This window comes from Trachurus japonicus, chromosome 18 (genome assembly GCF_045865225.1).
Source record: "Trachurus japonicus isolate A0001 chromosome 18, Traja_1.0".
Taxonomy (NCBI): domain Eukaryota; kingdom Metazoa; phylum Chordata; class Actinopteri; order Carangiformes; family Carangidae; genus Trachurus; species Trachurus japonicus.
This window is the reverse complement of record NC_140924.1, coordinates 11,329,713-11,354,491: the sequence shown is the minus strand read 5'-3', so window position 1 is coordinate 11,354,491 and position 24,779 is coordinate 11,329,713. Positions and strand designations below refer to the sequence as shown.

At 41.8% G+C, this 24,779-nt stretch overlaps 4 protein-coding genes and 2 non-coding genes across 6 annotated transcripts in view; 5 read left to right on the top strand and 1 right to left on the bottom strand.

Annotated features, from left to right (window-relative positions):
- ovol1a (ovo-like zinc finger 1a) overlaps nucleotides 1-2,608 on the bottom strand; it is a 10,515-nt gene extending 7,907 nt beyond the window's left edge. Inside the window, exon 1 of the mRNA XM_085759022.1 lies at nucleotides 2,508-2,608. Within this exon, the coding sequence (XP_085615148.1) occupies nucleotides 2,508-2,607 (100 nt within the window). The 5' untranslated portion in view covers nucleotide 2,608. The remainder of the gene's footprint in view (nucleotides 1-2,507) is intronic.
- Nucleotides 2,609-7,903: 5,295 nt separating this feature from the next.
- Nucleotides 7,904-7,990, top strand: trnaa-agc (transfer RNA alanine (anticodon AGC)). The gene is given in 2 exon segments: nucleotides 7,904-7,941; nucleotides 7,955-7,990. It is a non-coding gene; the product is annotated as a tRNA-Ala (tRNA).
- Nucleotides 7,991-9,598: 1,608 nt separating this feature from the next.
- Nucleotides 9,599-9,672, top strand: trnan-guu (transfer RNA asparagine (anticodon GUU)). The gene has a single exon. It is a non-coding gene; the product is annotated as a tRNA-Asn (tRNA).
- Nucleotides 9,673-10,581: 909 nt separating this feature from the next.
- LOC146968763 (tripartite motif-containing protein 16-like) lies at nucleotides 10,582-12,376 on the top strand. The gene has a single exon (XM_085759446.1). The coding sequence runs from the start codon at nucleotides 10,712-10,714 to the stop codon at nucleotides 12,374-12,376; it is 1,665 nt and encodes a 554-aa protein (XP_085615572.1). The 5' UTR covers nucleotides 10,582-10,711.
- Nucleotides 12,377-15,327: 2,951 nt separating this feature from the next.
- Nucleotides 15,328-17,132, top strand: LOC146968762 (tripartite motif-containing protein 16-like). The gene has a single exon (XM_085759017.1). The coding sequence runs from the start codon at nucleotides 15,386-15,388 to the stop codon at nucleotides 17,069-17,071; it is 1,686 nt and encodes a 561-aa protein (XP_085615143.1). The 5' UTR covers nucleotides 15,328-15,385; the 3' UTR covers nucleotides 17,072-17,132.
- Nucleotides 17,133-21,836: 4,704 nt separating this feature from the next.
- On the top strand, nucleotides 21,837-24,032 carry LOC146968761 (tripartite motif-containing protein 16-like). Its single transcript, XM_085759015.1, has one exon. It carries the CDS (start codon nucleotides 21,938-21,940, stop codon nucleotides 23,615-23,617), a length of 1,680 nt encoding a protein of 559 aa, XP_085615141.1. The 5' UTR covers nucleotides 21,837-21,937; the 3' UTR covers nucleotides 23,618-24,032.
- The last annotated feature ends 747 nt before the right edge of the window (nucleotides 24,033-24,779 follow it).

Below are 24,779 nucleotides of genomic sequence, written 5' to 3'. Positions count from 1 at the left end.
ACAAACAATCATGACATCATCATGTTTATGTTGCCGTGATACGACGACGATGACGAGGAGTTTGTGTCACATAAACCAGATGTGAGAGTTTAAGGTTGGAGCAGGCTAACAGTTTCCCTTTGTTTCCAGTGTTTGTGCTAAGCTACGTGTTGGCAGTGGACTAGTCATGATAGATAGATAGATAGGTGGATGTTTTCTGTGGAGAGAGACAGAAAGAGTGAGGGAGAGAAAAAATTAAAGAAAGAATGTAAGAAAGAATGAAAAAGGAAGGAAAGGAAGAAAGAAAGAAATAATGAAAGAAGGAAAGAGAGAAGGAATGAAAAAGGAAAGAAGGAAGTCAAGGAAAGAAAGAAAGAAAGAATGGAAAAGGAAGAAAGAAAGAATGAAAGAAGGAAGGAAAAGGGAAAGAAAGAATCAAAAAAAGAAAGAAAGAAAGGGGAAAGAAGGAAGGAAAGAATGAAGGAATGAAAGGAAAGAAAGAAAGAATGGAAAAGGAAGAAATAAGGAATGAAAAAGGAAGGAAAGAAAGAAAGACTGAATGAAAAAAGAAAGAAAGAAAGAAAGAAAGAAAGGGGAAAGAAGGAAGGAAAGAATGAAGGAAAGAAGGAATGAAAACGGAAGGAAAGAAAGAAAAATAGAAAGAAAGAAAAAGGAAAGAAAGAAAGAAAGAAAGAAAGAAAGAAAGAAAGAAAGAAAGAAGAAGTGTCCTAACTGATGACATTTGGAGCCAAGTTAAAGTATTTAACACGCCTGTTTCTGAGGGTAATCACCATACCTGTCCTTGTGTGTGTGTGTGTGTGTGTGTCGCGTCACAGGTCGGGCAGGTACATCAAGTAACGGCACATACCAGAGACCGTTGGTTTGGTTTGGAGAGGGAGTGTCACAGTCTCTCCGCGTAATTACGCACCGACCGCTCGTCTGTTGTTGTGTTTGTTACGAACAGAAAGAGTCCGACGATTAAAACAGTTTCGACTCTGATCTCAGTTACTGAACAGGAGCCACAGTTACAGACACTCAGCGAGTTCAATTCCGCTAAAAATAATAATTATAATAATGAAAAAAGGATCTGTGCGTAATAAATAACACTAAAAAGTTATTTAAAAAGAACATTTTCTTGTCTTTTTTGTTCTTTGGTTCAGTTCTTCCACTGGTTCCGGTTTCAAACAGCACAGAGGATGTAAAAGTCAATGATTAAAAGTTAACGGTGATGAGAAGAGGAGAGGAATGAGAGGGAGAGGGAAGAGAGAAGAGGGGGGAAGGGTGAGAGAGAAAAAAAAGGAGCGAGAGAAAGAGGTTTTAGGGTGTAGTCCGTTACTTGTTATCTGATACCGACGTGGTCTTACAATAAAACCTCTGCCGATGGCAACAATGGGGATTGTTCTCACTGAGAGAGAGGGGAGGAGGGGGAGAAAGGGGGAGCAAAGAGGGGAGAAGGGGGGAGGAGGAGGAGAGGGGGTCTCTCTCTCTCTCTCTTTCTACCTGTCATAGAAATGTAAAAGCAGCCGCAGACAGACAAACAGCTCTGACAGTTTCCACATGTCAGCGCCTGCTCCTCCTCGGTCTGGACACGTTACACTGTTCAACTGCCGTCACATTATTATCAAATCAGGGATCGATTAATCCAGATTCACCACGATCTGATAGACAAATAGATATCTATAGATTATATATAGGCTATATATATATTGATATTTAAATTACTGCTGATAGAAAAAGTGTCTTTATAACTGTAACATAGGCAGGAAAACTCCGTCTCCATCAACCACTGACACTGTGGTTCAATAGAGACAGAAAGATTATATAAAGCTGTATAAAGGCCACACACACACACACACACACACACACACACACACACACACACACACACACACAAACTCTCACACACATACACATCTAAGTGAACGAGGAAGAGAGGGAGAGGCAGTAATCAGGGGTTGAAGGTCGGTGTGAAAAGCAACGGGCCCTGCAGAGTTTATAGGCCTCAGCGAGTTCCGGTGTCAATAAACTGCACTTTAATTCTCCTGTTATGAGTTTTATATAAGAGTTAATTGCTGTTTTGTTTATATTCTTTTATAATACTAAATAAAAAAAATGTTTTCTCTTATTTGAATCTTGTTTTTATAATAAAAAAATAAATAAACGAGGGTTAAAAAAAAAGAGATACAGAATATAAAACTATAAACTGGGAGTAACTTGTAACGGGGCCTCCTCTTCTTGTGGGCCTCTCTCTGTGTTTCCCGTTATTCCGTGTCCCACAGCGGCCCCGTTACAATCCCCACCCGACCCCCCCTCCCCTCCTCTTCCCCTCTTCACCCGCCACTGGACCCAAACATCAAATCCACCGAGGACAAACCCGCGCGTAAAACTCGTCCAAATACGCACCGCGAGGCTCCACCGACTTTTTGTTGACTTTTTTTAATTAAAAAATTAAAAAACAAAACAAAAAAACAGAAACAGCCCGAACGTGGCTCATTATCTCCAGCGGCAGCAGCGTGGACTGGACTCACCTGGGATGTAGACGTCGCCTCGTTCATGATCCGGGAGCTCGCTCCAGTTCCGCTTCCCCGGCGACACGTTCGCCTTTTTCACCAAGAAGGCCCGTGGCATGCTGCTGCTGCTGGCTGGTAGCTGGGGGGGCAAGGGGGGTCCGGTGGGGCAAGAAGAGGGAGACTAGTCCCCAACACGGAGTCACAAAAAAAAAAAAAAAAAAAAAGCAGGAAACTCCAGAAAGAAAAAACAAAACAGTGCGAAGGAGGAAGAAGGAGCGACACCTTCCACCTTCACTCAGGTTTCGTAAGCCGCTGTTCGCTGCTTCTCCTCCCGCCTCCTGGATCACCTCAGCCCGCTGACTGTCGGTCCTCCGGAGGAAGAAAGAAGAGAAAAGAGAGAAGAAAGAAGGAGAAAAGTGTCGCTGGCTCCGCGGAGACTCAGACAGACAGACAGGTGAGTCCGCTCAGGTGAACGAGCCGCAGGTAGAAGAGAGAGAGACGAGAATGAGCCGCTGCGCTGGAATAACGGGAGTGAGTGACTGAGTGTGAGTGTGAGAGAGAAAAATACTCCGATCACGCACACGCACACGCACGCACCGACTCGACTCGACAGACAGACAGAGGTGGGTCGAAACGCAGCCAAGCCAGGTACTCATTTAAAAAAGCAGGAAACGGGCGCCACCGCGCATGCGCGTCAGAAATAACGGTGACAACAGGCTGCAGGGCTCGGCCTCATACCTGCTCGACCGGTTTACCCCTCCTTCCTCCCTCTCTCTCTGCCTCTCTCCACCTCTCTCTGCCTCCACCGCTTCTCCATTCCGCTTTAAGGTGTGGAGAAAAGACAAGAGGAGGAAGAGAATATAGGGACTAGGTGTGTGTGTGTGTGTGTGTGTGTGTGTGTAGGAGGTAAAGGATAATATATAATATACAGTAACGTAAAGCTGCTCTTCTACTCTTGGTCTGAACACACTTTCCTCCTCTGTGAGATGCATGAACCAATAAGCTGTGCAGTCTTGTCTAAGTGTTTGACCTTTGACCTTTTGTTGTTGTTCTTCTTTTCTGGTCATTTTCATGTTGAGGATCTGGAGTCGACTCTACAACCTGACCCCTGACCCTTCGCTTCAGGCCCAGAAGACTTTATTTGTTCCCATCAGGTTTGATTTTTACAGTTGAGGTAAAGTTAAAAAAAGAAAAAAAAAGTTTGTAGACGTACGATGTGTCAGATGATAAAAAGATAAAACTCACCCGTGACTTTTCTTTTACACATCCAAACCTTGTTTGTGTGTCAGTTTCTTGGTTTGGTGGCACCAAAGACAGAAGTTACCATGCTTTCCGTGACACTTTGAGTCTTTGTGAATCATCAAATCTTTTTCTTTGTTTTGTTTTTTTACATTAATATACTAAAAAAACCAAAAAAAAATCGTCATTTTGGGTCTGGACTACTTGGTGTTGTTTTAGTTACATAAACTTCAGCTTGTCAACAGAAGCGTGTTCAGCTCAGTTCACGACTTGTATTTACGACTTTTTTGTGAAAAGGAAATCCCACTCCTGCACACCTGTAGGGGGAGCCAGGGAGCAGAGACAACTCATTCTTCCAGTCGGGCTTTAAAGAGGAACTATGCAGGATTTCCACCTTAAAGGAATAGTTCAGCAAAAAATGAAATTCAGTCATTAGTGACTCACCCTCATGCTGATGAATACTCGGGAGTAGTTTTTTATTCCTCAAAGTGCATCTGGAGACCCGGGAGGCCGGTTCGTAGTCCAACGAAAACTTTATATGAGAGTAATAGGGCCCGACACAAAAACGTCCCTAATACTACACAAAAACCATTTGATATTCCTCCACACTGCTCGTCCACTGCAATCCAAGTGTCCTGAAGGGACATAGTCCAGAGTTTACTGGAAACTACATGGTGTCCGACCCGGTGTCCCAGCTCTCGTCTCTGCGCCACCACCACACAAACGTTAACGCGCCTCATAGCCCGTAATCTTTTGTTTATGACAGATAAGACTACACAGATATACACATGGTAACATGGTAGATGATAAATAACGTTATCCACCGCTCCATGGATTGATTTCTCACTTCGTTGAAAAACAAATGCACATGGGTTTGACAAACAGAGCGACTTGTACAGTTCCCCTTTAAAACGGTTCTGATATCCACCAATCAGACTGGACTTGGTTGAAGGAGTTCTTGTGATTTACTGACAGATTTCTAAATAGTATTTAAAAATTCAGTAAAAGCTGAATGAAATAAGATTGTCATGGTTTTATATCTGCATGGAGGTGAAGGTTCTGCTGCCACTTTATGTTAATTGAGATCAAACCTGCAGTTGTGACAGTTAGTTATTAGTTAGCCGACAGTTGTTGTGTTTGTTTGTTTCTTTGATTATCAGCAGGATTATTTACATAATTCACAAAAAGTCTTGAACCGATTTGCATAAGAGCTGATTGACAGGGCGGGACTGTTGGTTTTTGATGTAAAATATCTGACACATTGATGTAAGTTTGACAGGTGAATAATTGAACTGATTGATTAGTTGACTGATAGAAAATATACTGACTTTCCATTTCAGCCTCTAAAATGTGATTAATGGTGGTTTTTCTTTGTTGTTTAACATGAAATTGAAAATGTAACTTTCATTAATGGATAAAACAAAGACAACACTCGATCGATCTGCTTATCTGATTTTATATAGTAGGATAGACTGCTAGTGAGATATTATAGATAATCAATACCAGAGTGATACTTAGTTAATTTGTTTAATATCACACCTAAAACAAGACCAGTACATTGTCTGTAGACATGTAAATGACTCATTCAACTCCACCTTTACCTCCCTGCTGTGTGTTTACGGCCCCCTCCAGCTTTGTAATTAACACACACACACACACACACACACACACACACACTAAAAGGCCTCTTTGAAACACCTGAAACCTGCACATATAGGCCAACAACCAGTTTCTCTCCCTTCATGTGTTTCCTTTCGTTTTCTTCCCTCCTTCGTCTCTTCGTCTTCACATTTAAACAAATCTACTTGTTTCGTTGTTTTTGGCCGCTCATTGTTGTCGTTGTCCTTGTTGTTGTTTTTTCTCTGCAGCTCGTGTGGCAGCGACAGGAGAGTCGACTTCACCTCGGACCAGTCGGACCTGATCGACGGCCTCATCTCTTTCTCATTCCCTCGCCTCCGACACGACTGTTACTTCTTTGTCTCTCCTCTGTTTGTGTTTCCACTTGAAAGCAACACACTGATTTTTTCCTCCTCTAGTTTTTTTTTTTCTAAAGAAAGAAAACTCGACTTATCTGCTCCTCTTTTAATGCTTTCTGTGATTATTGATGTTTTATCCATGTTATCCCTCATTTGATCACTTATTTTATATTCCATCTCGTTGTAATGTTTTCCATTTTAATCTTTCCATCACTCATTCTTGTTTTTTCATGTGACGCACTTTGGTGCTGTATGAATAAACTTATTTATCATCATTATTGTTGTTCTTATTATTCATACTGATCAGCTGATATGCCTGAGGTGTAAAAATGACAGTCATGGCTTTGTCATTTATTTATAGCTTCCTAATGAGAAAATAAATAGAGGCCGTATTCAAATTTTGCTGATTTAACTCGTGGGTTCGGTCGCTTTCACCTGTGACAGTCGACTGATAATGTGGCACAAGGTAGAACAAGCATGTTTACAATGTTTCCTGCACTTTATTGTATCTAAAATGTATTGATAATGTTCAAATTCTCCTTAAAATCATGTTTAATGTAACTCCAGACATCCTATTAATAATGTTTTTTTGCTTTTTTTGTTAGAGTTTATTATATATAAGAAGTCATTTTAGGATGTGACAGCACCTTTATGCACCTTGCATGTTGCCTGAGAGACAAAACCCAGGGGAGGGTAAAAGACTCACATCTCCTCCTGAGTCTGTTGCCTGTGAACGCACCGTAACAAACTGATGATGAGTCACTTCTGGTTTTCTCTCGACTGGATGTTTGGAGAAAGTTCAGTGAGTGAAGCTGTGAAGCTGTAACAACGACTCAGGAACAAGTTTTTCATTCATTTCAAGTGGAAATCTCAACAAATATTCAAAAACCCGTGAGTGCAAATTGAACATTTTGTTAGATGGGACTTTAGTGACCACCGGTGGTGACATCAGAAATTACACTTAATGGCAGAAACAACAGCAACAAACTCTAGAATTGATTTAAAGATGCTTCAATTACAAAAAAACACACAACTCTTTATTGATTTAATGTGTTTTGAAGTGTGCACTGTTCACCCATCACTACAACAGTCTGACTTCCTGTTGCTTGTTGCCCTGATTGGAAATACTTTTGAAGATGCTGCCGCCTCCCAACATCTTCAACATTACAGTAAAACCGGTTTGTGTGCTTCCTGGGAGCTACCATTGTTTTCTCATTAGTTTTTTTTTAAAGGTTTAAACTCCAGATGAGTCAAACTTGAAGTGTAAAACCTTTAGCTCTAAATATAAAACATGTCAGAACAAAAATGTTTGGCATTTTGAAGATATCAACCACTCCCTCAGTGCTTTTAAATGTCATTTGGTGAGAAAAAGGAGTGGACGCATATTTTCTGACCTACTGCGGCTGATCCTGTTTTTTGACTTTCGATTCTCCTCAGTTGTGTCTCTCTTTGTCAGCGTCATGTCATAATTGTCGGCTACTTTGCATACTTTATAGGCTTTGTCTTCTCGGTAATATGCGGGAGCACTGGTCAGGTGGCATACCTGAATGTGTTGGCGTGTGTGTGTCTTGGGGGAGAGTTGTTTATGCCAAGAAAAGCTCATGTAATAATAAAATATGTGAATTAAGGTGTGTGGCTGACTGATGCATATGAGCTGAGACTTTAATAGTAAATAAAACAAGAAGAAAAGGTGTGGTTTAAAAAAATAAAAATAGAAAATCATACAATTGTTTCAGGCCACGCCCCTTTGTGCCACACATGTCTCTGTGGCGCAATAGGCTAGCGCGTTCGGCTGTTAACCGAAAGGTTGGTGGTTCGAGCCCACCCAGGGACGGTTCGTTCTTAGTTTAATGATGAAACATGATGTAAAACCTGTCCACTTGGCAATATTCAGCAAAACTACATTGTCAACTGTGATGTCCACAATGACAGAAAGGTCAAAGGTCCACCTTTGACAACTCCCAAGTCAACAAATGTAAAACCTTTAGAGAGACATTATCAAACCCCAAAATACAAATATAAATCCATAAATTCATGAGTTTTTCAGCTATTCCATATTTTCACAATTAAATTAGTCAACAAATAGAAACACTATTATTATTGTATGAGTTCCAGAGGGGGGAAAAAACTCAGTAGAAATCACAAACACAGAAGTTGAGTGGAATTCATTTTGAGGCCACGCCCCCTTTCTTTAAATAGGTCTCTGGGGCGCAATCGGCTAGCGCGTTCGGCTAGCGCGTTCGGCTGTTAACCGAAAGGTTGGTGGTTCGAGCCCACCCAGGGACGGGTCACTCTTAGTTTAATGATGAAACATGATGTAAAACCTGTTCACTTGACATTGTAAGGCAATATTCAACAAAACTACATTGTCAATGTGGCATACAGAGCCAATATCCCTACATTATTATTATTTACATGGTTAATATAATTTACATACAGTACAGCTCATGTTCAGAGTGTGTTAATAATTGTCTGTGTGTTTATGGTGAGAAAAGAGTGGTTTATTGTCTGAAAAATGTAGTTCCCTAGGAATGTGCAGTACTAACTCCGACCAGCAGAGGGCGCGTTCGCTACACGATGTGTTCAGGAATAAGGAAGTCACGCGTGAATCTGTTCAGTGAATGAGAACACACACTTGAGTCTGAAGTTATTATGTGTGTGTGGCGAACTGTGATGATAAAATACATATTTTTGCTCTTTGCAGGTAAGAAGGGAGCGTTAGAGATGTGTAACGAGTGGGTGAATGTGTTATGTGCTGGTTTATTATCCCGTTCGGACGTTATGTATTGTTGTTTATAGACGTTACTCAGCCAATGTACCGTACGGAAAACGGCTAGCCTGTAGTTAGCACTGGTTGCGTAGTTACCGCGAGCAACAGGAAAACTATGAGCCGGTCAGCCCGGACTGCTCGTGTAGTTCAGAGATAAATAAATAAATAGGTTAAAATAGATACATGATTAATTTGACAATGTTTAGACATGATTGATACTGTGTGGTTGCTAAATAAGTTGATATATTGAATGTACATGATGAAAATGGTCAAGAACAGTGATACAGCAGTCACATGATTTATTGTTTTGATGTTGGTACAGGTGTTATGATTTTCCTGTGTTAGAACAGTGAATCTGTTCAGTGAATGAGAACACACACTTGAGTCTGAAGTTATTATGTGTGTGTGGCGAACTGTGATGATAAAATACATATTTTTGCTCTTTGCAGAACAAAAATAAAGACATTCAAATTAAATGTGTAGTGGAAGGTAGCTTCACTCTGCACCACGCTACATCAACAGTGATGTCCACAATGACAGAAAGGTCAGAGGTTGAACTTTGACAACTCCAGATAAGATGGACGACAAGAAGTAACAGATGTTATCAGGAACTTGAGTTTTATACCTAATGTAATATACCACTCAGAAGGTTTTTGGTTTTAGAGGACAGACAGGAACCTGTAAAAACGAGGCTGAAGCATAGAAAAAAAAAGTGGGTGGTGATTTGAGACCAAGGCTACGGCAAAAGCAACAAAGTCTTTGTGGCGCAATTGGTTCAACTGTTAACCGAAAGGTTGGTGGTTAAAGCCCACCCAGGGACGTTTTAGACAGAGAAGTATAAGAGTTCACAAAACTGGAAAAAAAAAGTCACGGAGTGTTGAATCCCAAGTCAAGAGAGACACTGTCAACCAGGGACAATGTCTATGTCTCCAAAAAATAAATTTAAGTCCATAATTCCATGAGTTTCTTAGCTATTCCTTACTTTCACAATTAAATTAGTCAACAAATAGAAACATTATTATTATTATTGCATGGGGTCCAGAGGGAAAAACTAACAATAGACATCACAAACACGGAAGGGGAGCGGAATTCTTTTTCAGGCCACACCCCTTTTGCTTAAACAGGTCTCTGTGGCGCAATCGGCTAGCGCGTTCGGCTGTTAACCGAAAGGTTGGTGGTTCGAGCCCACCCAGGGACGGGTCACTCTTGGTTTAACGATGAAACATGATGTAAAACCTGTTCACTTGACATTATAAGGCAATATTCAGCAAAACTACATTGTCAACAGTTATGTCCACAATGACAGAAAGGTAAGACAGCAATCTGTTTGGCTGTTACCCAAAAGGTTGGTGGTTCAAGCCCACCCAGGGGAGTATTAGATACAGAGGTATAAGAGTTCACAAAACTGGGAAAAATTGTTACAGAGTGTTGAATCCCCAGGAAATAAATGTAAAACCTTAGAGAGACATTGTCAACCAGGGTCAACGTCTATGTCTCCGAAATAGAAATATAAGTCCATAATTCCATGAGGTTCTTTCTTAGCACTACAATAAAACTGCTCTCTGAGGTTGCAAGGTAATGCGATGCCAACTGTGATGTCTGCGATCATACCACTGTGTACCATAGACAGCTCCAAACATTGTCTACCTAATACATAATATAGCATGTGGGGTGAGACCTAGAACAAAAAAACAATGATACAAAAAAAGTGGGTGGAGATTGGAAGGCCAAGGCCAAACTCACTAAGGACAAACATGTCTCTGAGGTGCATTCAGGTAACGCCTTCAAATGTTAACCTAAAGGATGGTGGATTCAAACTCAACCCAACAATTTCCCTCTCACATCATCAGGGATTTACCTACTTGCTCTGAGAGGGAAGAGTTTAGGAAATGAACGGTGAAACTCACTGAAATGTCCTTATAGACAGTCACATACCCAACAGTACACACCCGTACATTCTTGCTGTGATCAGGTGCTCATACACAGGTTGTTCCAGTCAGTGCTCATCAGTCAAAGGAAGTGCGTTTTCATTTGCATCAGAGGGCAGTATTTATCTCAGAGTGAAACTATTTGAGTTCACTGTATGTGGCTCACAAAAGTTTCAGTTCGACCAGGAGTCAGTCGAAAGCTTTTCGTGCAGACATAAAGAAGAAGAAGAACTCTGTTCTGGTTTTTCTTCAGGACTGTTTTTATCTGGAAGTGAAGCCGTTTGACTCCCATTGTTCCATTGAGGTGAGATGGCGCAACAAGGAAATCAGAACGACCAGGAAAAATGCTGTTGTTCGATCTGTCTGGATCTACTGAAGGACCCGGTGACAATTTCCTGTGGACACAACTACTGCATGAGATGCATTAAAAGCCACTTTGATGGAGAAGATCAAAGAGGGATCTACAGCTGTCCTCAGTGTAGAAAGACTTTCATACCGAGACCGCAGCTAGTGAAAAACACCATGTTAGCAGAGTTGGTGGAGGATCTGAAGATGACTGCTGCTGATCACTGCTATGCCAAACCTGGAGATGTGGCCTGTGACGTCTGCACTGGGAGAAAACTGAAGGCCGTCAAGTCCTGTCTGGTTTGTCTGGTGTCTTACTGTGAGAAACACCTCCAGCCTCATTATGAATCTCCTGCTTTTAGAAACCACAAGCTGGTTGCTCCTTCAAAGAAACTGAAAGAGAGAATCTGCTCTGACCACAACGAGGTGATGAGGATGTTCTGCCAAACTGATCAGCAGTGTATCTGTTCTTTCTGTTCCATGAATAAACACAGAGGCCACAAAACGGTTTCAGCTGAAGAAGAAAGAACAGAGAAGCAGAAAGAGCTTAATGAAAATCTGAAACAAATCCAGAAGAGAATCCAGACCCGAGAAGAGGAAGTGAAGGTCCTTCAACAGGAGGTGGAGGTTATCAAACAGGCTGCTGATAAAACTATGGAGGACTGTGACGAGATCCTCAATGAGCTGATCCGTCTCATCAAGGAGAGAAGCTTGGAGCTGAGGCAGCAGATCAGGTCTGAAGAGAAAACTGAAGTGACACGAGCCAAAGAGTTTAAGATGAAGCTGGAGCAGGAGATCACTGAGCTGAGGAGGAACGAGGCCGAGCTGAAGGAGCTCTGTCGCACCGAGGACCACACAGAATTTATACTCAGTTATCCCCTGGGGTCACAGGTTGATGACAACTTAACAGACTCACCAAGCATCAAAGTCCGTCCTCTGAGCTACTTTGAGGACGTGAAAGCAGCTTTGTCAAAGACCAGAGAGGAAATACAGCAGAGCATCCTTGGTGAGGAATGGTGGAAAATGACACTGATGGTGAAATCAGTGGATGTTTTGCTGCCCAAAGCAGAGCCCAATACCAGAACTGGGTTTCTGAAATATTCATATCAAATGACACTCGATCCAACCACAGCCCACGATCAGTTGTTTCTATCTGACAAGGACAGACAAGTATTAGAGAAAGCTACACAGCCATTTCACTCTCAAAAACAAGAAAGATTCAGACTGACAAAGCAGGTTCTGAGTAGAGACAGTCTGACGGCACGTTGTTACTGGGAGGTGGAGTGGAGCGGTAAAGGAGTTTCAGTAGCAGTGGCATACAAAACTATTCCTGAGATGGATAAGACTGGGTTTGGAAACAACAACAAGTCGTGGACATTAGATTGCTACGGACAGAGTTATGAGTTCAGACATGACAGTGTCAAAACTCGCATCTCAGGTCCTCTGTCCTCCAGAGTGGGGGTGTACCTTGACACCAGGGCAGGTATCTTGTCCTTCTACAGTGTTTCTGACACCATGACTCCACTCTGCAGAGCCCAGACCACGTTCACCGAGCCCCTCTATGGTGGACTTTGGATTTGGAAGAGTTTATTGGGTTCTACCACTGCTCAGATTATTGAGTTAGAGTAGGCAGGAGATGTAACCTGCTGTGAAGTTCACATAATACATGTTATTTTATATATCACATTGTAATCTTTTTCCCTTTTTTTTCTTTTACTCGAAGCATTACTTATCCCCATTTCTTCACAGCTGAATACTTCATCAGATTTTTAGTCTCATATTTTAACTATGTTGTAACATGTGATCAATACCCTGATCAATAAAAAATCATTTGTTAGGCTACTTTACTTATCTATGATTACTTACTATATGTGATATGCTGTGACTAAACTGTTTGTGGTTCAAGAAAGAATGAATAAAGTTGATTCAATCTTCAAAATATATCAGGTACTGTATTTCTTTTGTCCACTGCATGGATGCAGCACTGGTCAGGTAGCATACCTTCATACCTTACGGGGACTGAACGTGAAACCACATCCATGCAGGGGTGTCAATCTTTGGGACACACCCAGTTAGTGCGTAATAACAGAAAGGTTGATGGGTTGAGCCCATCCCGGGATGGTTCATTCTTAGTTTAATGATGCAACGATGCTGTAGCAATGATGTAAAACCTGTTCACTTAGTGTTATAAGGCAATGTTCAGCAAAACTACATTGTCAACAGTGATGTCCACAATGATAGGAAATTCCAGCTTTATCAACTCCCCAGAAGAGGACAACCCTTTCAGGGGCACCCGGCTGGCACTAGGGGGGCCCCCGCTCAGTTCAACAGGCCTACAGACCGGGGCTAGCCGCCTCCAGGCCAGTCAGGGCCTCCCAGCCTGCTATAGGGAAGCTGGCTGGCAAACCTTGTCCGGCTGGGCCGCAGCCTCCATGTCCCCTACCTGTGGTGAGGCAGTTGGTGCTCCGGCCGACTCCTGCTCCCCGTGCCTCGGCAACGGTCTGGCCGACTCCTGCTCCCCGTGCCTCGTTGGCAGTTTGGCCAACTCCAGCGCTGCAGCATCCCCCGGCGCCCTCTTCAGAGCTGCAGCTTCCTCTGGTGGCGCTTTCCGGACTGCAGCTTTCTTCGGCGCCCCCTCCAAAGCTGCAGCGTTCTCCTGCGCCACCTTCTGAACAGCAGTCACCCTTGGTCGCCACTCTTGTTCCAGCGTCGGGGGTCCGGGCAGACGCCACGCCTGTTCTGGCATCACACGATGCAGCACCCAGCTCTCCTGTGGAGGTCAAGGCACTGAGGAGGAGACGTAGAGGGCGAGGGCGCCGATCCTTAGCGTCCCACAGCTCTGGTGTGCCAGAGCTCGGAGTTTCCAGTCTCCAACCTGGTGACGAGCAGTCCCAGGTTCCCAGCCTCCAGCCAAGGCGCTCATCCACTCCTGTTTCCAGTGTCCAGCCCTTGAGCCCGGCGCCTGTTTCCTGTGTCCAGCAGGAGAACCGGCGCCTGTTTCCTGTGTCCAGCAGGAGAACCGTCCTGCTCCTGTTTCCAGTGTCTGGTCAGAGGCCTGTCCAGTTGCTGCCTCCAGTGTTGAGCAGTTGGAGTGTTTGACCCCTGTCTCCAGCGTCCAGCCGGTGGTCCGCTCAACACCAGTCGCCACCGTCCAGTTGGTGACCTGACTCCTATCCCCAGTGTCCAGCCAGTGGTCAGTCTGGCTCCTGCCACAGGTGTCCAGCTGGCACCCCAGTCCATCTCTGTCCATGCCCCTCTGCTCATCCCTCGGGCCGTCCGCCCGAGGTCCCCGGCTCTGCCCGCCATGTCCCCTGGTCTTGCTCCTGGTGAGACTGGTATCGTGGCTGTCTGCATTTGGGTCCTGCTTCCCTCAACCCTGACAATGGCGGCAGACGCTTTAGCTTTGGATGCAGCGTTAGAAAGTCTTTCAAGTAGTTTAAACCGCAAGTTTGTTTTGAAAAAGAGCAACGTTTAACTTTTTTTTCCTCATCGGATTTCTGTCGCTCTACATACGTCATTGGGTATGATTGATACGATTGGCTATAAACTACGTACAGACGCATTTGATAAACATTCGTAGCGCCCAATAAACAGCTCTGGGCTTTCGTAAACCACGCCTCAAATACGAAAAAATGAACGGGTGGTTCCCAGACCGAATCTTAATCTACACTGAGATGAGGTCTGGTGTTAGCCAGGCTGTGCCAGAGCTACAAATGTGTAACATTAGAGATGGACATTATTTGCCAAGGGACAACCTCCAAAATAAGAATATGAATCCATAAATTCATGAATTTGTCAGCTACTCTTTATTTTCACAATTAAATTAGTCAACAGCTTCTCACTCAGAAACTACATGGTCAACAGTGATGTCCATGACTATAGAAAGGTCAAAAGTCCAACTTTGACAACTCCAGATAAGACAGATGACACAAAGTAACAGATTTTATCAGGAAGTTGTGTTTTATACCTAATATGTACCCAGGGACGGTTCTTTTTCAGATTTTCAGAGATTACAAGGCAGTGAGACATCATCAACTGTGATGTTCAAAGACTTACTCTGACAGCTCAAAAAAACTTTTTTTTAAGAAAGTAACATTTTGTAACAAATATGTTATATAATGCTACGTAAAGACAAGGCTGAGGCCTAGAAAAAAAAGTGGGTGGAGATTGGAAGGCCAAGGCCACACTAAGGACAAAAATTTATCTGAGGTGCATTCAGGTAATGCCTTCAACTGTTAACCTAAAGGATTCAAGGATTCAAGCTCACCCCAACAGTTGACCTTTACTTGGCTACTATAATAATAATGTGGAAAACTGACAGTGAAACATATTGTCATTAGTCACACCCACATTCATGTTGTGAACAGGTGCTCATGCACAGGTTGTCCCAGTCAGTGCTATATAATAGAAGGAAGTGTGTCTTAATTTGCATGGCAGTAGCCTATTTATCTGAGAGCAAAACTATTTGAGTTCACTGGGTCTTAGATGTGGCTCAGAAAAGGTATCAGCTTGACCGGGAATAGATCGAAAGCTTTTCTTGCAGACATAAAGAAGAAGAACCGTGTTTTGGTTTGGATCGCTGGACTGTGGTTATCAGGAAATTAAGCTGTTCGACTTTAATTAATTCTGAGCTGTAAAATGGCGCAACAAGGAAATCAGAGACACGGGGAAACCATTTGCTGTTCAGTCTGTCTGGATCTACTGAAGGACCCGGTGACGATTCCCTGTGGACACAACTACTGCATGAGATGCATTAAAAGCCACTTTGATGGAGAAGATCAGAGAGGAATCCACAGCTGTCCTCAGTGTAGAAAGACTTTCATGCCGAGGCCTCAACTAGTGAAAAACACCATGTTAGCAGATTTAGTGGAGGATCTGAAGAAGACTGGACTCCAAGCTGCTCCTTCTGATCACTGCTACGCTGGACCTGGAGATGTGGCCTGTGACGTCTGCACTGGGAGGAAGCTGAAGGCCGTCAAGTCCTGTCTGGTTTGTCTGGTGTCTTACTGTGAGAAACATCTTCAGCCTCACTATGAATCTGCTGCATTTAAAAATCACAAGCTGGTTGTTCCTTCCAAGAAACTGAAAGAGAGCATCTGCTGTGATCACAATGAGGTGATGAAGATGTTCTGCTGCACTGATCAGCAGTGTATCTGTTATCTCTGTTCCATGAATAAACACAAAGGTCATGCAACAGTTTCAGCTGAAGAAGAAAGGACTGAGAAGCAGAAAGAACTTGATGTAAGTCTGCAACAAATCCAGCAGAGAATCACGACCAGAGAGGAGGAAGTGAAGGTCCTTCAACAGGAGGTGGAGGCCATCAAACAGGCTGCAGATAAGACTGTGGAGGACAATGACAAGATCATCAATGAGCTGATCCGTCTCATCAAGGAGAGAAGCTTGGAGCTGAAGCAGCAGATCAGGTCTGAGCAGAAAACTGAAGTGACACGAGCCAAAGAGTTTAAGAAGAAGCTGGAGCAGGAGATCACTGAGCTGAGGAGGAACGAGGCCGAGCTGAAGGAGCTCTGTCGCACAGAGGACCACACAGAATTTCTACTGCTTTACCCATTGAAGTCAAAGGTCAGTGATGACTTACTAGAGTTGCCAAATATCAAAATCCGTCCTCTGAGCTACTTTGAGGACGTGAAAGCAGCTTTGTCAAAGGCCAGAGATGAAATACAGCAGAGCATCCTTGGTGAGGACTGGTGGGAGATGACACTGATGGTGAAATCAGTGGATGTTTTGCTGCCTAAAGCAGAGCCCAAGACCAGAGATGAGTTTTTAAAGTATTCATATCAAATGACATTTGATCCAACCACAGCCCATTGTAGTCTGTCCATGTATGATAACGACAGAAAAGTATCAGACAGTCCTCCAAAATTACTTTACTATACCCGTGCGCGTGCAGACAGATTCATTCAGAAGAAGCAGGCCTTGAGTAGAGAGAGTCTGACCGGACGTTGTTACTGGGAGGTGCAGTGGAGCGGTAAAGAAGTTTCAGTGGCAGTGGCATACAAGAATATTCCTGAGATGGATGACAGTGGGTTTGGAAACAACAGCCACTCGTGGGCATTAAATTGTTTCAAACAGAGATATGAGTTCAGACATGACAGTGTTAAAACTTGCATCTCAGGTCCTCTGTCCTCCAGAGTGGGGGTGTATCTTGACACCAGGGCAGGTATCTTGTCCTTCTACAGTGTTTCTGGCACCATGACTCTACTCCACAGAGTCCAGACCACGTTCACCGAGCCCCTCTATGCTGGACTTTGGATTTGTTGGAGTTTTTGGGGCAATTCCACTGCCAAGTTTATTGAGCTTGAGTAGACAGGAGATAAAAAGTACTTCTCTTCAAATGTCGATCAAACACTGTGGGTAGGACTCTGATATACTTTTTCCTGTGATTTCCTGTTGATGTGGTTTCAGGACAGGCTGTAGTTGTAACCTGATTCTTGTGTGTACTTATATGACATAAAAAATGAGTAGGCATGCACATAAAATATAACCTGCTTTGGGGTCAATACAGTACATGTTAAACAATGTTGTAATGTTTTTTTTCTTCTTCTTTTCCTCTATAGGAAGCAATGTTAGTTTTATTACAGCTGAGTGGTTCAGATCTAATATTTTATTGTTTTCTTTAAACTGTGATCATTACTCATTTAACTGTGATTTAGATTAAATTAATAAACTTGATCAAGAGAAGAACCCTGCTGATTTTCGTTTACATTTTGTGTATTTAATCTATATTTCAGTTTAATATTTACATGGAAATTTTTCAAATTGACCTGCTTTCAGTTATCACCTTTGAAACAAAATTTGTTTTGCATAAATATGAGGAAATGTAGGCTATGATCTCAGAAAAATCTAGAAATTTACTCTGTTTTAAGTAGACCTTGAACATCTTGTTTTCATTCCCTGCGGTTTTAGGTTGTAGGTAGGTGACCTGCTTGTGTATTTATATCATATGACATAAAAAAGAGCATTTATCCACATAAAATGTAGCTTGTTTTGCAGTTCATATAGCAGCCTATGTTATAGCCTACAATGTTGTAATGTTGTCTTCTTCTTTTCATCTATAGGTGTTTATTTTAGTTTTATTACAGCTGAGTAAAATTAGATCTAATATTTTACTGTAATTTTTTTAAACTGTGATTTAACTGTGATTAAGAATGAATTAATAAACTTGATCCATTGTAGCACCATGCTGATTTTAGTTTTAGTATTTAATCCATATTTCAGTTTAATATTTACATGGAAAAATTTCAAATTGACCTGCTTTCAGTTATCACCTGTGAAAATAAATTTGTTTTGCATGAACACATGTATAATTTCAGTAAAATCTAGAAATTTTCTCTGTTTTAAGTAGACCTTGAACATCTCGTTATCGTTTCCTGTGGTTTTAGGTATAGGTGACCTAGCTTCTTGTGTGTATTATATATGGCATAAAAAAGAGCATTTATCCACATAAAATGTTGATTGCAGTTAAAGCAGAAGTGAGCGATATTTTTGTGTTAATATAAGTCTTAAATAGTTATATCTTCCGACAGCAATCACTTACATAGAGTGTTTGGACCGAAACACGGGTCTGTCAGTCACTCTGCTCTGCTCTGAGCCGAGGAGAAAACTTTTCTCGTATCCTACAATTTTTATCCAATGAGGAGAGAGAACGGCATGCAGGGCTGTGTGTGCAGCCAAGGGACGCCGTGAATGTGGTGACGTAGGGACGAGGACTGTTATGGTGCGTTCAAGGCAGCCCGTAACTCGTGTTTTTCCGACCTGTGAACTCGTACCAGTTCGATCTGGTACAAGTTCACGGGTCAGAAGTTACGAGTGGCCGTTATAGTGACTTTCACAGGTAAAACAGGTCGGAAAAACACGAGTGGGTTGCCTGGAACGCTACAAAGTCGTAAGTCGTGACTTGAAGCTGTAATTTACGGTTTCAAAAGCCTGCCTGGAACGCAGCATTAGCCAAAACGACCGGATCGCTTACTTCTGCTTTAATATAGTAGCCTACATGTTATAGCCTAATGTTGTAATGTTTTCTTCTTCTTTTCATCTATAGGTGTTTATTTTAGTTTTATTACAGCTTACAGAGTAAAATCAGATCTAATATTTTACTGTAATTTTTTTAAAACTGTGATTTAACTGTGATTAAGAATGAATTAATAAACTTGATCCATTGTAGCACCATGCTGATTTTCGTTTGAGTATAATCCATATTTCAGTTTAATATTTATATGGAACATTTTCAAACTGACCTGCTTTCAGTTATCACTTGTGAAAATAAATTTGTTTTGCATAAATATGAAGAAATTGATCATTTCAGTAAAATCTAGAAATGTCCTATGTTTTAAGTAGACCTTGAACATCTCGTTTTTGTTTCCTGTTTGTGTATTGGCTAACCAGGTGAACATTGTAACCAACCGGATTCCTGGAGAGGCGGGACTAAACGCCGTTTGAAAACTGAAAGCAATGGGTGAAAAATCGGGAGCTGTCAAACACTATTTTTACGTCTCTAGTTAAGCTAACGACCGGGGTTTTTGTTTTTTAAATATATATAAATGGGTGTACCCTGTAAAACGGGCCAGCGAGCCGTATGAAATAGTTTTCTCTCAGCAATATTGCTAAATTAGCACAGTTGTTAGCCGACTAGCTGCCGCCAAAGATACTCTGTCACTTTAGCTAGATGGAAAAAAACACAAACAACGTTTTTATACCAAGCTTCTTATGAGTGAGTATGAATCCTAAAAAAATCAACAACATGAACATTTATGGTTAACAGGTAGCGGGTTTAGGCCTATTAGAAATTATGAATTTCTGTTGATAGTGTGCTTCGGACAGGGCCACTGAGCTGCTGCAGTCAAGGTGCTCTGTTGGACTTTGCTGTTGCCAGGGAAACCAGTGTTTTTGCACACGGACCAGCTAACGGCTTGAAGTTTAAACTGACGGTTGGTGCTGCAACTTTCTGCGTTTCCAAAGGAACAGTGAGTAGCCTACACAGAAACATTTTTCCTTCTGCTTTTTAAAATGCTCCAGCAACGCGCCAGCGACTTACGTGAGCGACGGTGTTAAACTGAGCCTCCTTTTTTTCTTTATAACATTTTAAACATTCTAAACATTTTACGTAACATTTTACAAAACATTTCCTGACATATGACTGAATATAAAAAATGAATGACAGGCCATAGCAGTATAGCCTCCTTTGAAGTAGCTCAAAACGGAAACCCTCAAGTAAAGATACTCAAATTTTTATGTGGTACTGGGTACAGTTAGTACCTGAGTAAATGTATGTATTTAGCCGCTTTCCCACTCAAATTAGCAGGTCGACAGGGGCGTGAATCTTAGGGCCACACCCATCAAGGCTAATCATGTCTCTGTGGCACAATCGGTTAGCTCATTTAGCGGTGAACTGAAAGGTTGGTTGTTCAAGCCCATCCAGGGACGTTTTACGATCAAATCAACAAATGTTGATGTGATTAAAACAAATATGTTGTGTGATTAAGAGTAGCCTAAATCAAACCGCACAACAATAAATGAATATGAAGGAACAGATAAAGAACACAATAAATGTCACAGGCAGATGATGAGATGTTGTTTGAGCTTTCTGTTGCGAATGTTATCCTAAAAGGACTAAATCCTATATGTAAGTGTTAAAATGTAACTTAAAGTCATGTCCTCTCAGCCGTGCTCTATTAATATGAATTTATAGGTCACCCAACTGTAAGAAAATTACTTATTTATCCAGCAGAGTGTCAACCCGTAACTCAATACTCTGTTTTAATCTACCCAGTCAATACAAATGAAATACCAGGAATTGGCCACTAGATGGCACCATTTTTCAAATATAATTCACTTACTGTAAAAGCAGGAACCAAGACACAGAAAGATGACAGTTGTTGAACACAAGCATCCAAACCTCTTTTTAAAATACCTCTAAAGCAGTTTAATACACTGCATTAATCATGAGCCTAAATTATTCTTAACCTTGGCAAAGTGTGAAGTATTTTAATAACTGTATGTTTTGTTAACTGATATGAAATAGGCCTATGTCCTGAGTGTTTGTGATGTGTGAGAGGGTGTATATGCATATGTGTATGGATGTTTAGAATGCTATGTAAATTGATAATTCTTATATTTCTATTGTTCTTATTCACCTGCCCAGGGACTACGGATGGAAAGTAGCTAGTAAGCTAAATCCGGTTCAAGGCATCTCGTCTCATCTCGAGACTAATGTTATTTTGTACATTGTCCCTGATACAAATAAACTTATTAAACTTAAACTAAACATATTTCTTTCACTACTAGGCAGGCACAGCTGAAAGTCACCTTGTATCAGATTTGAGAAACACACAAAGTTCTCCATCTTTATTGGCGTCTGTAGGGAGATTCACAGGACAAAACTACATCAGTAAACAAACATCAGATCAGGTTAAGTGACCAAGAAGTATTGGGTAGTTTAAAATGGAAATGCTCCAGTAAAGATCGTCATTTTTTTTTTGTACTTTAGTACCGTAAATGTACACAATTTATGTGCTACTCATACATCATTCAGTATGAAGTTTTAATTAAGATTAAACCACAGACAGACATGGACATAGACTGCAACTGTAATAAGGAAGTAATTCCTGGTTGGTTTCTAACTGCAGTAAAGATGTTAACAAACACACACTGAAACAGCTGTTCCTAACAGTAGTAAATGTGAGGGACTGCATCAACACTGCAACCTATAATGGCATCATTCATATTTGCAAATTCAGGTTTGTGAAGAAAATATAAACTTTCTATAAACAGGTGTCATGAACACGTATAACCTCAATAAAACCCCTTTATCTCCTTAGATGAAGAAAAAAGGCCACCCGCCCCATGTAATGCCAATCAGTGAGTGTACATTCATCAGGAAGTGAACTTTGTTTTCAGGTGAACCATAAAGCAGCATTTATCTGATAGTGACTCCACTGTAAGGAGGGGCACAGAAGGTATCAGCTCGACAGGTTATAAGTCATCATTATTATCATTGAAAAAGACTGAAGTAGTTCTGTCTACCTGATCAACTACTTTTATGAGAACTAGTTTTACTACTTTTAAGTTTGTTGCCCACAAAAATAAGAAGAACTCTGTCTTTTGGTTTGGATCACTGGACTGTGTTTATCTGGAAGTGAAGCTGTTTGACTCTCATTGGTTCATTGAGGTGAGATGGCGCAACAAGGAAATCAGAGCGACCGGTTAAAATATTGTTGTCCGATCTGTCTGGATCTACTGAAGGACCCGGTGACGATTCCCTGTGGACACAACTACTGCATGAGATGCATTAAAATCCAACTTGATGAAGAAGATCAGAGAGGAATCCACAGCTGTCCTCAGTGTAGAAAGACTTTCAGGCCGAGGCCTCAACTGGTGAAAAACACCATGTTAGCAGATTTGGTGGAGGAGCTTAAGAAGACTGGACTCCAAGCTGCTCCTTCTGATCACTGCTACGCTGGACCTGGAGACGTGGCCTGTGACGTCTGCACTGGGAGGAAGCTGAAGGCCGTCAAGTCCTGTTGGCAATGTCTGGTGTCTTACTGTGAGAAACACCTCCAGCCTCACTATGAATCTGCTGCTTTTCAAAATCATAAGCTGGTCGTTCCTTCGATAAAACTGAAAGAGAGCATCTGCTCTGATCACAATGAGGTGATGAAGATGTTCTGCTACACTGATCAGCAGTCTATCTGTTATCTCTGTTCCATTAATAAACACCAAGGCCACATCTATGTTTCCATTGGAGAAGAGAGGACTGCGAGGCAGAAAGAGCTTGATGCAACTGTCCATCAAATCCAGCAGAGAATCCAGACCAGAGAGGAGGAAGTGAAGGTCCTTCAACAGGAGATGGAGGCCATCGAAAAGGCTGCAGATAAAACTGTGGAGGACTGTGACGAGATCCTCAATGAGCTGATCCGTCTCATCACGGAGAGAAGCTTTGAGCTGAAGCAGCAGATCAGGTCCGAGCAGAAAACTGAAGTGATTCGAGTCAAAGATCTTAAGATGAAGCTGGAGCAGGAGATCACTGAGCTGAGGAGGAACGAGGCCGAGCTGAAGGAGCTCTGTCGCACAGAGGACCACACAGAATTTCTGCTCAGCTATCCCCTAGGGTCACAGGTTGGTGACAACTTACCAGACTCACCAAACCTCAATGTCCGTCCTCTGAGCTACTTTGAGGACGTGAAAGCAGCTTTGTCAAAGACCAGAGAGGAAATACAGCAGAGCATCCTTGGTGAGGAATGGTGGAAGATGTCACTGATGGTGAAATCAGTGGACGTTTTGCTGCCTAAAGCAGAGCCCATTTCCAGAGCTGAGTTTCTGAAATATTCGTATCAAATGACACTCGATCCAACCACAGCCCATGATCAGCTCTTTCTATCTGATAAAGACAGAAAATTATCAGAGAAAGCTACACAGCCATTTCATTTTCAAAAACAAGAAAGATTCAGACTGACGAAGCAGATTCTGAGTAGAGACAGTCTGACGGCACGTTGTTACTGGGAGGTGGAGTGGAGCGGTAAAGGAGTTTCAGTAGCAGTGGCATACAAGAATATTCCTGAGATGGATAAGAGTGGATTTGGAAACAATAGCAAGTCCTGGGCCTTAGATTGCTACGAACAGAGATATGAGTTCAGACATAACAGTGTCAAAACTCGCATCCGAGGTCCTCTGTCCTCCAGAGTGGGGGTGTATCTTGACACCAGGGCAGGTATCTTGTCCTTCTACAGTGTTTCTGACACCATGACTCTACTCCACAGAGTCCAGACCACGTTCACCGAGCCCCTCTATGGTGGACTTTGGATTTGGAAGAGTTTATTGGGTACTACCACTGCTCAGATTATTGAGTTAGAGTAGACAGGAGATATTAAAAAATACTTCTCAGAGATGAAATGTCAATCAAACTGTGTGGGCAGTTCTCTGATATCATTGTGTGGTTTCAGGTTGTAGTTTAGTATAGTTTTATTATGGATCCCCTTAGTCCTCTAAACCTTGGTGAGGACTATTCTTCTTGGGGTCCAGACACTCATACTCGTGTAGTTAGGTGACCTGCTTCTTCTTGTGTAAACTTATATCCCATCGTATTTTAAATCAACATTTATTTACATAAAATTTAACTTGCTGTGTAGTTCACATAATACTGTATCATGTTGTATGAAGCATTAATGATCGCAATTTCTTAACAGCTGAGTAGTTTATCAGATTTAACTTTTATTGTCATATAAACTATGTAGTAACATGTAATCAATACTCTGATCAATATGAAAATATTACATAATTATCTGAAATTACTTGCTTACTTAATGTCATATGCTTTGACTAAACTGTTGGTGTTTCAAGAAAGAATGAATAAAGTTGATTAAGTATTGAAAATATAAGGTACTGTATTTCTTGTGTCCATTGCATGAATGCAGCTCTGGTCAGGTAGGGTTAAACATTAAGGGGGCTGAACTTGAAGCCACATCTATACAGGGGCATGAATCTTAAGGCCACACCCATCAAGGCTAATCATGTCTCTGTGGCACAATACGTTAGCTTGTTCAGCTGTTAAATTAATGGTTCAAGCCCACCCAGGGACGTTTTACACACACATAACGTGATTAAAACAATCTTAATCTGTGATTAAAAGCAAATGAAAATGCACACGAGTTAATGAATATGAAGGAACAGATAAAGAACATAATAAATGTCACAGGCAGAGGATGAGATGTTTGGGCTTTCTGTTGCAATCCCAAAAAGACAAAATCCCATATGAAAATGTTAAAATGTAACTTAAAGTCGTGTCCTCTCAGCCATGCTCTATTAATATGAATTTATTGGTCGCCCAACCGTAAGAAAATTACTTATTTATCCAGCAGAGTGTCAACCTGTAACTCAAGGCTCTGTTTTAATCTACCCAGACAATATAAATGAAATACCAGGATTTGGCCACTAGATGGCACCATGTTCCAAATAAAATTTACTTCAAAGCAGGAACCAAGACAGGAAGAGATGACAGTTGTTAACACAAGCATCCAAA